This window comes from Bradysia coprophila, unplaced genomic scaffold (assembly GCF_014529535.1).
Source record: "Bradysia coprophila strain Holo2 unplaced genomic scaffold, BU_Bcop_v1 contig_151, whole genome shotgun sequence".
Lineage (NCBI taxonomy): Eukaryota > Metazoa > Arthropoda > Insecta > Diptera > Sciaridae > Bradysia > Bradysia coprophila.
Window position 1 is genome coordinate 5,919,232 of NW_023503423.1, and position 15,410 is coordinate 5,934,641.

General features: G+C 35.2%; 1 protein-coding gene and 1 long non-coding RNA gene across 6 annotated transcripts in view; one reads left to right on the top strand and one right to left on the bottom strand.

Annotated features, from left to right (window-relative positions):
• LOC119074565 overlaps positions 1–15,410 on the top strand; it is a 68,147-nt gene that overhangs the window by 15,654 nt on the left and 37,083 nt on the right. For all 5 annotated transcript variants that reach the window (XM_037180789.1, XM_037180787.1, XM_037180786.1 and 2 more), the window contains exons 3-7: positions 280–380; positions 445–662; positions 725–1,005; positions 1,067–1,189; positions 8,183–8,222. In XM_037180789.1, the coding sequence (XP_037036684.1) occupies positions 280–380; positions 445–662; positions 725–1,005; positions 1,067–1,189; positions 8,183–8,222 (763 nt within the window). The remainder of the gene's footprint in view (positions 1–279; positions 381–444; positions 663–724; positions 1,006–1,066; positions 1,190–8,182; positions 8,223–15,410) is intronic.
• On the bottom strand, positions 11,051–13,695 carry LOC119074724. The gene is made up of 3 exons (XR_005087227.1): positions 13,369–13,695; positions 12,257–12,449; positions 11,051–12,196 (listed from the first exon to the last, which is right to left on the bottom strand). It is a non-coding gene; the product is annotated as an uncharacterized LOC119074724 (long non-coding RNA).

The window sequence follows — 15,410 nt, forward strand, 5'->3', positions numbered from 1 at the left end:
GCTGCGATTCTACATGTTTGGTACAATTTTTGACACTTGCTATCGAGGCTTATTGCTCGTGGCGTATCGTTACATTCGGGCTATCTTATATGATACGATCTATCAAATTTAGTTTCGTCAATAGCTGGAGAATGGTAAGACACTGAATTGACGCTTTCGTTTTTTTTTACTACAACAAACAATATAGCTACGACATTCCATTAGCTGAGAAAATGATGGAATGGCATTGAATACTAAGCAATTTCAGTCCATTTCTAACATATTTCCTTTAATTTCCAGGAATCTACAACTGATGGCGTTCCTCGATCCCGTCCTCAAAGTTCACCAATCGATGCTTCGTCAAAACTTCGTAAATCCAAACGAGGCGATAAGGAAGCGAAGTAAAAACTTTTCTTATTTCTGATTTCAATACTCTATTTTCACTTGCCGATCAACCTGTTTTAGGAAGCAAGAAAAGGAGCAGCGCAAAAATGAGAAAGAAGCAAGAAAAGTGGAAGAAAAACTGGCGAAACAGAAAGAAAAGGAGGCTGCAAGACTTGAAAAACAGTATCGTCACACAATATCCAGAAGCAGTGAACGGGTAACAAATCGATCTGGTTCGTTAGAGCGGCGAAAGAGCGGTGATGGTGAAATGATTGTTCTGAACCAATCCACTGTACATGGTACGTTCATACATTTACTCGGTTCGCCTTGTGGTCTGACCACGTCATTCAAATATTTTTAGGAATTGCCTCACCGAATCGACGACCCACAATATTTGATGTTTTTCGGCCGCGAACCAAATCCGATGCTAAGAAAAAGGAGAAAGATCCACTGAAGCTGTTCGGCTCGGATAAAGACAATATCAGCGCCGGCAGTGCTCACGGTGGTTCTGGTGGCATAATGCATACTGTTAAAGCTGCCGTGCAGAACACAATGGGTCACCATAAACATCCTGCTGGAACGTCGGGAACCTCAAAATATCGAGACGGATCAGCACATCCACATGCCGGCAGTGACGCGCAAGTAAGTCGATAGTTTTGAATTGATTGGCTAGAAAATTGGTGTAATTACCGGTTCGTTTTAGTACTATCACACGGTAACGGCAGTGCGACGGACAGATGCATTTAAATCGCCAATGACTAAGGTTATGGATTTATTCAGACACCGATCCAATTCGGCTGTATCCGAGGCAGACAAAAGGAAAGCGGTAAGTACCTCCGCATTTACATCGAACGAAATTTGTTTTGCGTCCCGTTGTCTGGTTGTGATTTTACAATTTCGGAGATTTGTTGAACCTTCATTAGCATTAGGCATACATCGTCAACGTCATTATGGCAGCTTCAATTATTTGCTTCGGATATTTCTGTGTAACATTCTTTCCACTGAAAGTGACTGATGTTTGTTGATTGTATGCCAACATAATCTACTTTTTATCCACTGTCTGCCAACAGATGTTTGAAAAATGTGTCATTGTATACACAGAATTGTGGGTATACGATACAACCACTCGTTACATATTGCTGTTGCCAAAATGAAATATGGTGCAAGTTGTTTGTCTTATATGTTCGATTAAAAAAACTGTGTGTGTACGATTCACAGTTCACATGACAGTGTCTGGCGAATTTTATATCGAAATTACCTAGATGTATGCAATCAAATCGAGCGTTGTGTTCAACAGAAACGAAATAAAGAGAAACAGTTTTGTAGTTGAGTTAGTTGCAAGGAAGAGATTCAATATTTTATTTGTCGAGGTTCATTTTAGACTATCACAGACAAGGTATCGAAGGAGTAAATTCTTACAGATCTTCAAACAATTATTTTTTTTACCTTTAACCTGTCACAGACGGCAAGCATATTAACAGTTTTAATTTTCAATCTATTACTTCATTTGATCGAAGATTTTCAGAGATTGATTTCAGAAATCTTTTACTTCATTTGTTTTGAACATGCTTGTCGGTTATTCTTGCTGTAGTTGTCCATAAGTGCCAAGTGTATTATCATAATAATCGCTGCTACGTTGGTTTAATGTATCGCCTAGTCTTTAGCATATACTCTACTACTTCATTTGTTTAACCATTCCTTTCCCTGTAAGCCTTCATTTATCATGGGTTGTCGCATATTTTTGGTGCTGCTGTCGATAGCAGATTCAGAAAGTTTAAGCCAACAATTTCGTTTCTTAAAAAATTCTTGTTGAGCCTCTTTGGCTTTAACGCATTCACTTGGAAGGGTTGACATTTGGGGTTTAGCAAAATGTCAGGATTTCGCCCATTTCAAGGGAAAAATGTTCTCCTAAGGGGCCTAGGGACAACGATATAGGGCAATAAAAATTAGAAAAAAATAATCGTCCGAGTTCTTTGGGAGGCTATCGAAGCAATCCACTGGTATTTAACGCGTAGTTATGTAGCTGACACCGTGCACTCTTCATTGTTACATGACCATGATCGCCGTCACAGAAAAGAATGGATTTGACCTTTAAACCTTTTTGTCCATCATGAGATAGCTAAATCAGATTAATCCGGTTACACTAATTCCACTAATTTCTCAGGATGAAGTGACGATTAATTTCAGCCAAAGGCTATTAGGATCAAGTATGAGATAAATTCACATAACTATTTGAAATCTTAACACTCATAAGACTGGGAAAAACATTTAAATCAGGCCGATGAGCCAACGTAGAGAAACAGAACCAATCATGCCGACACAATTCCAAATTGCAAACAAAGATTTCCAGCAGTTAAAACTTGGGACTTATTGGACTATTTTTCGGAGCGAAAAATCGAAAGGATTTATAATTTTCTATGTCTGGTTGAACGTGGCCTGTATCGAGCCTTTAAACGGAACATAGCTGCAAATCAAACGGTCAATAATGATTTTACAAGGAATGTTACGAACACTCGTCGGTTGCACTAATCAATGACGTCGCGTCAAAGTGCACCGATACGAAAATTAACCTTACGATTCGATTGCTCCCAGTCTTTTAGAGAAACTATATTTCAACAAATTCTATCGCCACATAAAGGTTCAATCTGTTGATTATTTTGTTTCAAGCATCGCGTAATGTTCAATACCAAATCTTGTACTTCACTTGTTTTACTAAACGTTTTGCTATATATAAGACAACCCTAGCTACAGATCCCCATTTACTGTAGACGTCGTTGACAATAACAGATGATTAGCCGTTATAGACTTTGCAACTTAGGTAATTTAGTCTGATAAAAGATCTGGTAATTGTAATGCGCTATCGAAAAGCATTTGTAGACGAAATGTGAGTTCCATAATGGATGCAGAATTCAAACAGAAAGAGCTATAATACAAGCTCTCAATTATAACTCCGATCTGTGCTATAGGAGAATGATGTTTAGAAACTAAGAAGATATGTAATAGAGTTTTCTCATATTTTAGTACATTCTGTCATAAAATTACTGCTGTCACTGCGCTTATATTCATGTGAACCAACTTAATATGGCGACATTTGTTCTGTAATGACAAATGTGAAGTTGGTTCACATGAAAATAAGCTCTGCAGAGAATGAAGAACTATGAAAAAAATGTGGCGCCTCTACAGGCCAACCCACTTGTCCCATGTATCATAGTGAATTGTTGCCATATGAAAGATGAAAATTGTTGGGGTGGGCGAACTGAGTTAAACTTTTGCTAAAATATCAGAATTTTGCCGTTATGAACATGAGAGAAATTCAGATTGTCAGATTGCGACAGCTTAAATTGAGTAATTGGGTCAAGTTAGTCGACTACTCTGATTTTGTTTCGGAGTAATAATTTGATTCTGCTCTGGTTGTATTACTAGCAAGAAACTGCTTTGAATTACTGACGAGCACTAGACGTAAAATGGGCATTTCATTTCCTACAGTCAGAGGCATTGAAATTTCAGCATAAATTTGCTTCAGCTGTTTTTCAGCTGATCGACACATACAATCAAAACTTTTTATACTGTTGAACCGCGTGCGTGGTAGTGGTAACACCGTATAAAGACACATCACCAGTTTTGTTTGTATGTGTGGATCACCTGACAAACAGCTGCAGAAAATATATGTTGAAATTTCACTGCCTCGGACTGTATCATCGATACTGAATAATTATGCTTTTGAGGTGAGCACTGCATGTCTAATAGACATTGTCTATGTTAAGTGTTGTCGATTTAAGTTTAGAGAAGTTTAGAGAAGATCTCTGACTAACAGCACCTTATATAGTAAATGTATGGGTATTCAACATGCAGTCTTAACCGAATCATTCTGAAGAATGAAAGCACATGATCATGAACATCCCACAACACCAAATAATATTCTGCTGACGCTGACACTAAAACGGGTGTTATGTTACACTTTTTTATCACTCGTAGTATGGTTATGAATGAAAAAGAAACACTTCCCGCCATCTCAAACTAAAACATTCTTTGAGTCTTATGACGACGGGAGTGCTTAAGATTAGCATTTGCGTAAAATAATGACAATAAACTAAGAACCGTATAATCTCAGAGCGTGAAGGAAATATAATACGACAAGGTTATTCTGTCGTATAGATTATCGTACAGGCATTTTTATTGTAAGCAATTAAAAAGTAATCTTTTGAAAAAGTAGCGCCAACCGTGAAGTGAATTATTAGGGCTGGTAAACAACAATCGACTGTCAGTTTGTTTTATCGAATACGTTCCTTTCGTTGGTCACATTTTTATTCTTGATTCACTCTTTCAGATTGTTTGTAAATCGTAGATGCTATTGGCAGGCCATTTCACCTGCAAATAGTCTTTGTAAAACGAAAAATGCTATTGGCAGACACCTCTGTAAAAGAGAAAATGCTATTGGCAGGCGCCTGCCAATAGCCTCCGTAAAAGGGAAAACACAAGTTCGCCTGCCAATAGCATCTTTAGTAATAATTTGGCTATTGGCGCCTGCGAATAGTCACTTCGTTTGTAAATTGCCTTCCAAGTCGATTATGGCTTCCGTTATTTTTCCCAAGTTGCGACTCTGTAAGTTTCAAACGTTACGCTCCTTCTGGCTCTGAAATTGTCTCGCAATTGTGAAACACACGTTTGTCTAAGCAAACAATTTTATAGGTGTCGCTTTGCAGGTACATTGTAACTACATAGCTCATTTGTTCAGATGTCATATTTTGCGAAGCAAAAATATCCATCGATGCAGAGCCGAAGTTTTGTTGAAACAGTTTGTTTATCGACATTTTATTTGAACGGTTAGTTTGCGTTCAAAAATAACCGAGCGGCTAATCATTCATAACCAACGATGAAAAAAATTGAGAATCTAATTAGTCGGTTTATACTCACTGTTCCCCGGGAAAATTAGTCATTAATTCATATGAGCGTTAAGAATCATTTCCCGGGGCTCAGTGAGTATTAGTAGATTGCGCCCTTGTTTGGAAATTTCTATTTTACCAAGTGTCACACTCACACTTGGCAGAATAGTCAGTAATTGTCTAAGCCATATTTAGAAGAGAAAGAACAAATAAACTAGTCATCCGAATCCTAGGAATTTGACAATTTGATTCAGACTAGCTTAAATCCTTGCCCCTCACACTTGGCAAAATAGAAAGTTCCAAACAAGGGCGCAATCTACTAATGTGTCAAAATAACTATGATTGAAACACCACTTTTCACTTTAATCCGAATCGCTGAAGTCATTTTAGTTCTGAACTGATCCAATGCCGAAAGATGCTCAGAATAAAATTTTATTTAGGTAATTGATGAATACGCTTTCTCGTGATTTGCGAATCTCTAAGATCAGGACTTTAAGAGGGCAACGGAATGAAATAAACTAAATGCAGGGGAAGACTAACCCATTAAAATTAGGTAATCTACTACTTTTACTGGCTGCTACGGTCAGTGTTAAATAGCCTCAATACAAACAACACACACTCTACGGATAATAGCGGCAGAGTCGAAATTTTGCTTGATTTTTGCAAGTGGTTCCAGGTGGTTCCGGGTGGTTCCCGTGGTCCAATCGAAAAGTGATGTATGGAAGGTGTCCCTTATTTTTGATAATGAACAAGTCGTCCATACATCTTTTTGTCAAAAAACTTCAAACTTAGCCGATATAATTTTGGGTTATTTTGACTCTGCCGCTATTATCCGTAGAGTGTGTGTTGTTCGTATTGAGGCTATTTAATCCTCAGTTGTAACAAATTTTTAAATAAAATGTTTGGCAAAGTGTTTCGAATACCAAACAGACTATGATTCAGCTAATCGATATTTTCTGCTCGACATCGTTAGCAGTCACCTTATCAGTTCGATTAAAAGTAAATATTTTTGTAGATCACATTCGCCACAATAATGAACAACACTTTACGTTAATCGGTCTCATTTTACTTGCATTGCATAATGCACACATGTAAGTACGTCGGGTACGTACGTATATGTATATTGTGAGGTGTCATGCAATGTATGGTGATAAGAAACGTATAACAGTCAATCTTACAAGAATTCTAATTGAAATGTTTAAACATCTCTTTAGTCTTAAACGCTGTGCTTCACTGTTCGGTTTTATTGTACACTTCGGTCTGCGAATGAATTTGTACAGACGAAATTTGAATTCGGTTGAACGTTTTTTCTTCTTCTTTTTTTGGCATTCTGTTGTTTTCGTTGGAACACTTAAGAAAAATTGAAATTTCATAAAAATAGAGTGTTTAATCGCAGATTAAAGTGGTTATTACTGTGAGGAACACTAATTTAATGCGGATAACTACAAAGAGCTGAACATAGAGTTATACTAATTGGATTCTGTTTTTACGTTCCGTATTCCGAATATACTAAAATTCGATTATAATCTAAGTATAAAAAACACCAAACCTTTCCGCAAGGGTCGAATGAGAGGTTAATTAATAACATTAATACGTCTCTGATGTGAATAATTTTCAGCGAGAAATTGTTGATTGAATTGTGAACAATGGCGAATGTTGGCTTTGAGTTTAGCGAGGAAGTGTATGTCAGTTGATTGCATTTCGTATGAGCACTGTGACATATTCACCCGTTGAAAGGATTATTATTAAAATTTTGCCAATTCGGCATATTTAAATACGTTTCTGTGCCATATTATGACAACGATAAAGTCGAAAATAGCTGAAAAGTGTTTCGGCAAATATTTGTAAAGTGTAAACAACAAACGAAGAATTTTTTAATTAAAATTAAAAAAAAGATTTTGTCGAATAAAAAATGCACTTCAGCTAGTCACTCCCACACTCACAACATGTTTACTATGAGATTAATTTAATTAATTTTTAAAAAAATACAAAACGTGATAAAGGTTTCTTAAACTACACATAAAATATACGTTTCCTCAAGTACTGATAACGAAAACTTGATAAAAAGACAAGAAACATCTTGTGATTCGCTAAATCGTTATCCATTGTGTAGATATAAACGTATGCCTCATCTATAATATCACAATATGCGTAATTTGTAGAAACTACTTGTTTGCGTTCGAATTAATTGAATTGGAGCGATTCAATTACATATAACGGAACCGTAAAAACATCCAAGTTTGATCGAAAACGAAATTACAATAATGATTGTTTAAACATTCATTTTACTTCGGTTTATCTTATCTGTTTCGGTTTCGATTGGCAGTTACGTGTTTGCGAAAAATTTATTTTGTTTTACGACTGAATTAGAAAACATACAACGTGGTGGATGATGTCAATATAATTTTTATTATTACAGAAAGTTTAGTTCTTTATTATCCAATCATCTGTTTCGTAACAATAGTACAGGAAAAACGATGTTCGGGAGATAATAAACGGAAGAATTTTGTTTATTTAAAATTTAAAAAAAAAAATGAAAATTCGTGAGTGACAAGCGAATTCAATTATTTAAAATCGAAGACAAGGTCGCTCTACCTACTCTCCGCAATAAATCATCAAATTAATACCCATCATCACAATGTCCTACTTTTCGAAATGGAAACGTAGCGGATCAGCGTCCGTTCAGCCAGTAGTGCAACGCGGCCGTAGCCAGTCGTTAGGCATTGATGCCTTAGAAAGGTCTGGCATTCGTGCACTCGAACAATATGTAAGTGGTGCTACGTGAAGGTTTCACACTTGTTAGTTTTACATAGTCGTCAAGGTCCTGTTCTAATTTTCCATTTTAAAATTATTTTGCGATCGTAATAAATCAAAAAATTGTGCGAATTGGCAACAAAGAAAATTAAATATTTTTGTTTTCTGCTTTGTTTTTACAGCGAGCTGCTGCCCAACATCAACAACAGTTAGCTGCACAAAGTGAGTACATTAATGGTTTATTTCAATTTGTTTTTATTTACGTCGCGTCGTGTTCATATTAACTTGAAATTAATTAATTTTCATTTCTAGTGGACTTAAATATTTGAGTGTTTCAGTTTCCAGATTTCTTTTATTGAATATTAATTTTACCACATCAATTGTAACTGTTGAGATATTTGTAGATATCGAGCCGAAGGTGAGGGCTGTCGTCCGCCCAATACAACAAATTGTCAAACATACAATACTTTCTTTCAACTAAGTGACGAAAAGTAAAACTTTCATTGCCCTTATTGAGAAAAACGTTGTCATGCAACTCGGTGATAAATGGTTTTTAGGAACTCGATGTGTGTTGCCGCACTCGACCTGCGACCAAGAGTGACAAACACACATGAACTTAAAAAAGAATTTATCACTCAGTGGCATAAATAACTATTAACCTTACAGTAATGACCTTTCTGGCTTTAGGCAGGACAATTATTCTTCAGTCGTATTTTGTTAGTTTTGTTTTCACTACCTGCGAAATTGAATAATCTACCTTCACAATCGACGAAGAGTTTGGGGATGTATCGTTACTAGTTTTCGTGCTTATGGGTCTACTCTTCGATATCCTTTCAGTACCGAAATATTTTTTGTACCAGTCGTAAGCTGAGCGACAAACCTAATGATCGAAACTAGTGGGAGTCGTCGAATACCGTATCTCCCAACAATGCTTTGGCCGGTAAGCCTGTGCGAAAGCTCTACACTCAACTTTCATTTGACTTGAACCGATTCAGTTAACTTTGTGTTTACAAGTGTGGGAATCAGTTCAAATCTGTTTGCAGTTGAGCTTTGAAGTTTCAAACTGGTACATCAATCGAGAATAGGAAAGCGAAGGCACTTAAGCACTTCGCCATTAAGTTGTTAAGAAAAATTTAAAATAAAACAAAACTCAGTTAAGTCTGCGGTAATAACATTAAATATTCCGATTACACTCACCGTAAAATCCTTAGCAATATTGCACTAGCATTGTTTAGTCCCACACGTTCCACATATTCCACACGTTAACATAATTCGCTTTGAACTCTTACAAACTCTGCTTACTTTAAACGGGCCTCATCATACGTTTTAAAATTTAGTGGGTTTCGTTTGTTTCTTTCGTTTTATTTGTTCCACAAAGAAATAGCGCTTGTTTTTACGTGTGAGTGAAAAGACTCTATTTACGCTTCTTTTGTTGACAACATGTGGTTCAATGTGGAACAATTAAAGCTTTAACCAAGTAAAACTTATGATGAAGTCCGTTTACTGCTTACACGCGCACGTATATAGAGAAACAACTGGCGTAATGTCAATTCAAGTAAAACAACCAGAGACATGAATTCTTTTTGTCTATTTTGAGGTGAGTGTAATGAACTAATCGATACAAACTCCTTTATTACGAAAATGATTCTTAAGCCATAAGAGTTGTGCAATTAAATTATTAATTAAAAGCTGACATGGGAGTCAAGGTGAAATATAATGTTCTTCACCTTGTAATTTCTCGATGTACTACCATATTCAAATGACGTGAGACGTGATTGTGGTGCGCTTTGAGTTCTTATTAAGGGTATTCACAGTTGCGAATTATACTCGAGTATATCCAATATATCGAGTATATTCAGTATAAATCGTAAAATGACAACTTTCAACTGAAAAATTAAATTAAATTTTGATTAAAATCGGACGATTGGATGATAATCTGTAAACCTGTTTCCAAAGTCTTATAGTTTTGCAGATCAAAAAACTAATTACTTTACCGGAGTTATGACATCACTACACAATGACATTTTGTTTGACTACAATCAGAATAAACTCAATATACTCAACGTACACAAATATATTCGAGTATTACTTGGCAACTGTGAATACCCCTATTGAATTCTAATGGAAATACGATCAGATTAGTTGGAAGTTGAAATTCAAAAGTAGTTAAATGGTCGTTACACGGTGAAACAGAGAAACAGATAACTATGTTATTACCAGTTCGCCGAATGAAGGTTGGATGTTCCAATTTTTGTGGATTTTTTTTTTATGTGGGACAACAAAATAATCCACCAGGATCCTTTCAATAGTCCCACAACTGTGTCGTTTCTGATATTAAAACATTTCTACCATTAATAGGTATGTCACCCTTCCTTTCTGATCGACGCACCAATTCTTTCGATATGGTAAATGTTATCAATCCTTTGAACCATAAATATTCTTACTATAAAAACGTAAAAAAAAATTCCAATCAAAATAGTGCGACTGTTCTATAAAAAGAAAAGAGATATCTTTTACTCTCATCCCATGAAGAGAATAGCGCAAAATGATTTCATTCAACTTGCTCTCATTCAAACTCAAATACTATGAACCGGTCTCTATATACAAGAAGTTTATACTCATTTCACACGCGTATACAATGCGTTTTGTTTGGTCTTCGTAAACATTATGTGTTCAATGTTTTAACAACGTTGCTCGAATCAAGTCGCATGAATTAAAAATTCGTTTTTCATTAAAAAAAACAGAGTGTGGCAAATACTTACACTTTTTTGTAATGAAAGTGAACGACTTGATGCAAAAGAATGTGAATGAAGTATAAGCAAAAAAATAGTGAACTCAGAAGTGTTTGGTGTGCAGTTTTCGTGTTTTAAAATTTCGCAATCTATATTTTGCTTTAAAAATTGTGTTCAGTCTATTGCCATATAATATACAATAATAAACGTAACCTAACGAGCCTCCATATCACTATATATTATTATAGATGGATAAGTGTGTGTAATTGCGATTCCTTTCCGTTCCGGTCAATGTGGTTTAATATTTGTAAGTTTTTGTTTACTATCAAACGAATAAACAATTCGAATATTTAATTATTTAAATTTAAAAAAAACGAACGATTTGCAGTGTAAACAGTAAATTGATAAATGTTGGAATGAGTCACCCATTATCAGAACAATATTATAATTTCAATGTGGAGAGGATGTTTTGTTTATTTTCGTAATTAATTATTTCGCTGGCATTCATCTAATCATAAAAACGCTACCTAAAGAACAAAATGTGGAACACATCAATCGACTCATTCATTTCCATGCAAACAAAGTGATTTGAATAAATTACGGAAATCTTCTTGATTGACCATAATTATTCTGTGTGACCACACATTAACATCTGATCAAAACGTATAGAATCACATTGGGAATAATATGCTAAAAGGTTGCTGGTTGTAAATATACCTACACACGGATTCTGCTAATATGCATTTTAATAGTGAAACGATTACGTAAATTTTCGGGCCACAATATTCAACTCATTCTGCGCATTTCCTTTTCGGTTATATAACACACATCATTTTGAATACACCGGCATTGCCCGCGTTCGTTTTCTTTACACTCGTATTTCATATTTACCAAAAAAATAACAAAATAGGGAATATGAGTGTGTGGACATGATTCAAAGAAAATGTGTTCACCGTTCGATGTATTTGAGTATATTCACAGGGTGTCCGTCTGGAATATTTCAAGGTCAATTTTGTAATTAATACATTTTTAATCCTATATTCAACGAGGGTAAAGTGTATCATGTTTTCAGTACAAGTAAATAGCGAAATCATTTAGATAAACGAATTCCTTAAGTTGTTTATGGAGGTACTGTTTACCCATTCTTATCTCGAATGAAGGTTGATATGGGTGTAAAGAGGTTTCGCTTACTGATTGGGAACATGTTCCTTTACCGGCTAATTAAAATGGAAAGCGATTCCAACCATTCATATTTATTGGTCAATTTATCCGACAATACTCGATTCGGTCGAACATTTCTTCAAATTGTGATAGCATAGACCTTATTTCTAATTATTTAACTAGACTTTTTTCTACACACGATCCATTACAGCTTTTCACCTTGTTGGATTTGTCCAAATGTCGCTCTTGTTCCTGTGCGACAAGCTCATAATTTCCACTTACAATTAAAATCATTCGCTGCCACTAAAATACAGAAAAACATTACTGACCTAGGTGTAGACTTCCATTAGTGTTTGTTCGTACATCACGTAGCTGTATTTTATTCTATGTAGTCTGCGTCCCGATCATCAAAACAAAATACTATGCGCATACAGTCACGTAGGGTCGTTTTTACAATGTAAAAATATATATTCTCTTAGTTCGGTGAGTGGAAATGTGTGCTGTTTTTGCTCTCCAATTTATCGAATTTTGTTTTTCTTCTCACTGAACTTACTCTCTGAAATTTACATGAACGAAGAAAAACTGTAAACAAACTTATGCAAACATAATGTGTCGCTGTTGTATTGGTTTTACATTATCGCTGATCCATGTGGCGTAAATATTTTCGAAACTTCTTGCCGAAGTTGAAGGTATAAAAGGTAAAAACAAAAAGTTTTTTTTGTTTATTTGTGGTTTTTGTTAAAGTTACCTAAAAGTCTTAACGGTAGCACTGTATAATCTGATAAACCACTTTTCTCATTAGTTTAATCCACCCACGACGTCTGATATATAGTTTCGTTATTTCTGTTGACCTTTGTCTCGGCTATAATAAATCAATCTAACGGATTCGTTCGAGGTCGAAAGCTGTTCTGATCTGGATGGAATTTTCCACCGAAATTGTATTAGTCATCTTAATCAACGATACAATCAATTCGTATGCTATATATATTCAGATGTTTTCTTGTTGTTACTGTGACAAAAATACATTTCATCCTTCTGGTCGTCATGATATCATGTGAACGTAACAGACAAAATTATTATTTACATTGATGTGCGCCGCATTTCGACTGGAAAACTTGCCTTGATAGAGAAATTAAGGACCAACGTGTTCCAATGTATTGTTCAACGAGCTATGAAGTTGTAAACACAATATTCCTATTCGTAGCGTAGTTGTTACCGAAAATCCAATTTGGTTATTTCATCCAATCCAGAAGGAGTGTCAGCACTTTTTCACATTAAGATTAACATTGATTGTAATATACCCCAAACCCAATTAACATAACGATCACTTCACACGAATTATTATTAAGCAAGCTTATAACTATGACCTATACGACTATGATTCTTGTTGGTGTGTATTTTTACAGTTTTTATAGCTTTTGTCACGAGTTTCTTGAGTGAGGTAGGTCTTGGCGCTAAACAAAAGATTTTCTCACCTATATTCTGTTGTATCTGAACCAATACCGCTATTGAGTGAATATAGAGAGCCAAATGATTCAGAGATTAATCGATATGGATCCCTTAATGTTATTTCCACTTCATATCAAGTACCATTGTTTGAACGTTGTGTGTAATTGAATCCGTTGTTCTGTAATATTATCTTATCTGTTATGTTACACCAATCGATTAATAGCTTAAAATAGAACTGGAATGACAATAATAGGAGTTGTATTACGAGTTTCCCGATTGATTTTTTATTTTTTTTTGCTTATTTCATTGTTTGCAACCGATGTTCAATTGACCAACTGTCTATCAGTTTTCTTGTGGCGATTCGTTTAAATAGAAATTGAATAACTAATGGAGTGTGGAATGCTTAAAGTAAATAATAATTTCTGATTAATTCCATTCCGAGAGGTCGAATAATTTTTCTAAAAAAAAAACAATATTTTTATTAACAACAACTCAACGTCCATGCTAAATATTTATGAGCAACGCTTTGTAGGTAATGCGTTCAATATTTAATGAAAAAATAAAAACTGTAACGAATTGAATACTGTAAGCAGCGTGGTGACTAACAGTAACACTGTGAGATTTATATTAACAGTGTAATTAGCATTCGATTAAACTATAAGTGTAGTGTAGTCTTCACTTCAACTCTTGCATCATTCGAATTTTTGTTTATTTATCAATAATTTCAGTAGCCAAATATCCGAAACCAAAACAAAATGTAAACAAAAATATTGAAAGAATTTCGTTTCAACAGAATTTTTTGGTGCTCAACACTACCGCAATAATTGCTAACCAAAATTTTATTTGTTGTCAAACTATATGTACTCTAAGCAACTTATTAAATACGTAAAATTGAGTTCGTCAACACGATTAAAATTCTTAACGATAAATTGTCTTTAGATTGAATGTTACAAAACGTTTTACGACTTTCGACACTTAGATGCCAGATGAATATTTTAGAATGATTTTGCTTCCACGGCAGTTTTCCATTCCAACTTCTCCGTCGAAATATGAAAAAATATCACTCGGTCTATCCTACCACAATTATTGATTTTATTTGCTGTATTCAATTATTGATTTACGGATTGTGCATATATTTACCCGGCCATAAAAACTTAATTCTGCCGAGTGGCGACTATTCTTAGAGTACATCGATTTTATAATGCAAGTCTCTGTGAACGTAATTAACATTTTATAAAGATCTTAATGACATGGAGTACCTAAGTTCCCCAAGGCTATTTTATGTATTTCTGGGTAGCTGCAAAACTGCCAAAAAACGGATCTTAAACGATTTTTTTTATCGAGCATGTCTACCTGGTATAATAAGCTCAAAACATTTCGGCACGAATGATAGGGCATGGATGACTATAGGTTCATAAGAAAACTAAGATCGAATGCTCTCAGGGCTTCCGTGTAGCATCAATTTGGTGCGTTGATGTTTCCGTTCTCGATTCATTTAGTACTGAAGTATAGCTCGTTCCAGGCTCGATAAAAAAGGTCTAAGACCAGTTCTAACCAAGTGATGCAAATACATGTATTTATTTAAAGCGAAAAAAAGACTGCATACGGCGCAGTCAGTAAAAAACGATCTTTTCAATCAACAAATATTACAATAAATAAAAATTCTCTGCTCCATCACTTCCTAAAGCTCCAAGAATACATGCCGCGTTGCCTCTTTGTATAGCAATAGAAACTTTCTAAGATAATCTTTGCAATGTGGCTCCCTTGATGCTCTCTTCTTTAATGATTCCAACTTGTCAATGAATTTCTTTGTTTCTGGTTCCATGCAACCTAATGATTCAAAGGCAAGGGGGTTCTAACAGTCTACACCGATTCAGGCATTATAAAAACGACTTCAGGAAAGTCGTTCCGATTTTGATAGGTTATCGAATTCATCAAAACCAATGACATGCACGCACAGCTGGATTTATGCAGCTCTCTGTCCAAAATGTTTATTTTGATGGTTTGGATGTCGAAGTACGTGGCACATAGAATCGTCAAAATAAACATTTCGAACAGAGGTGCAATA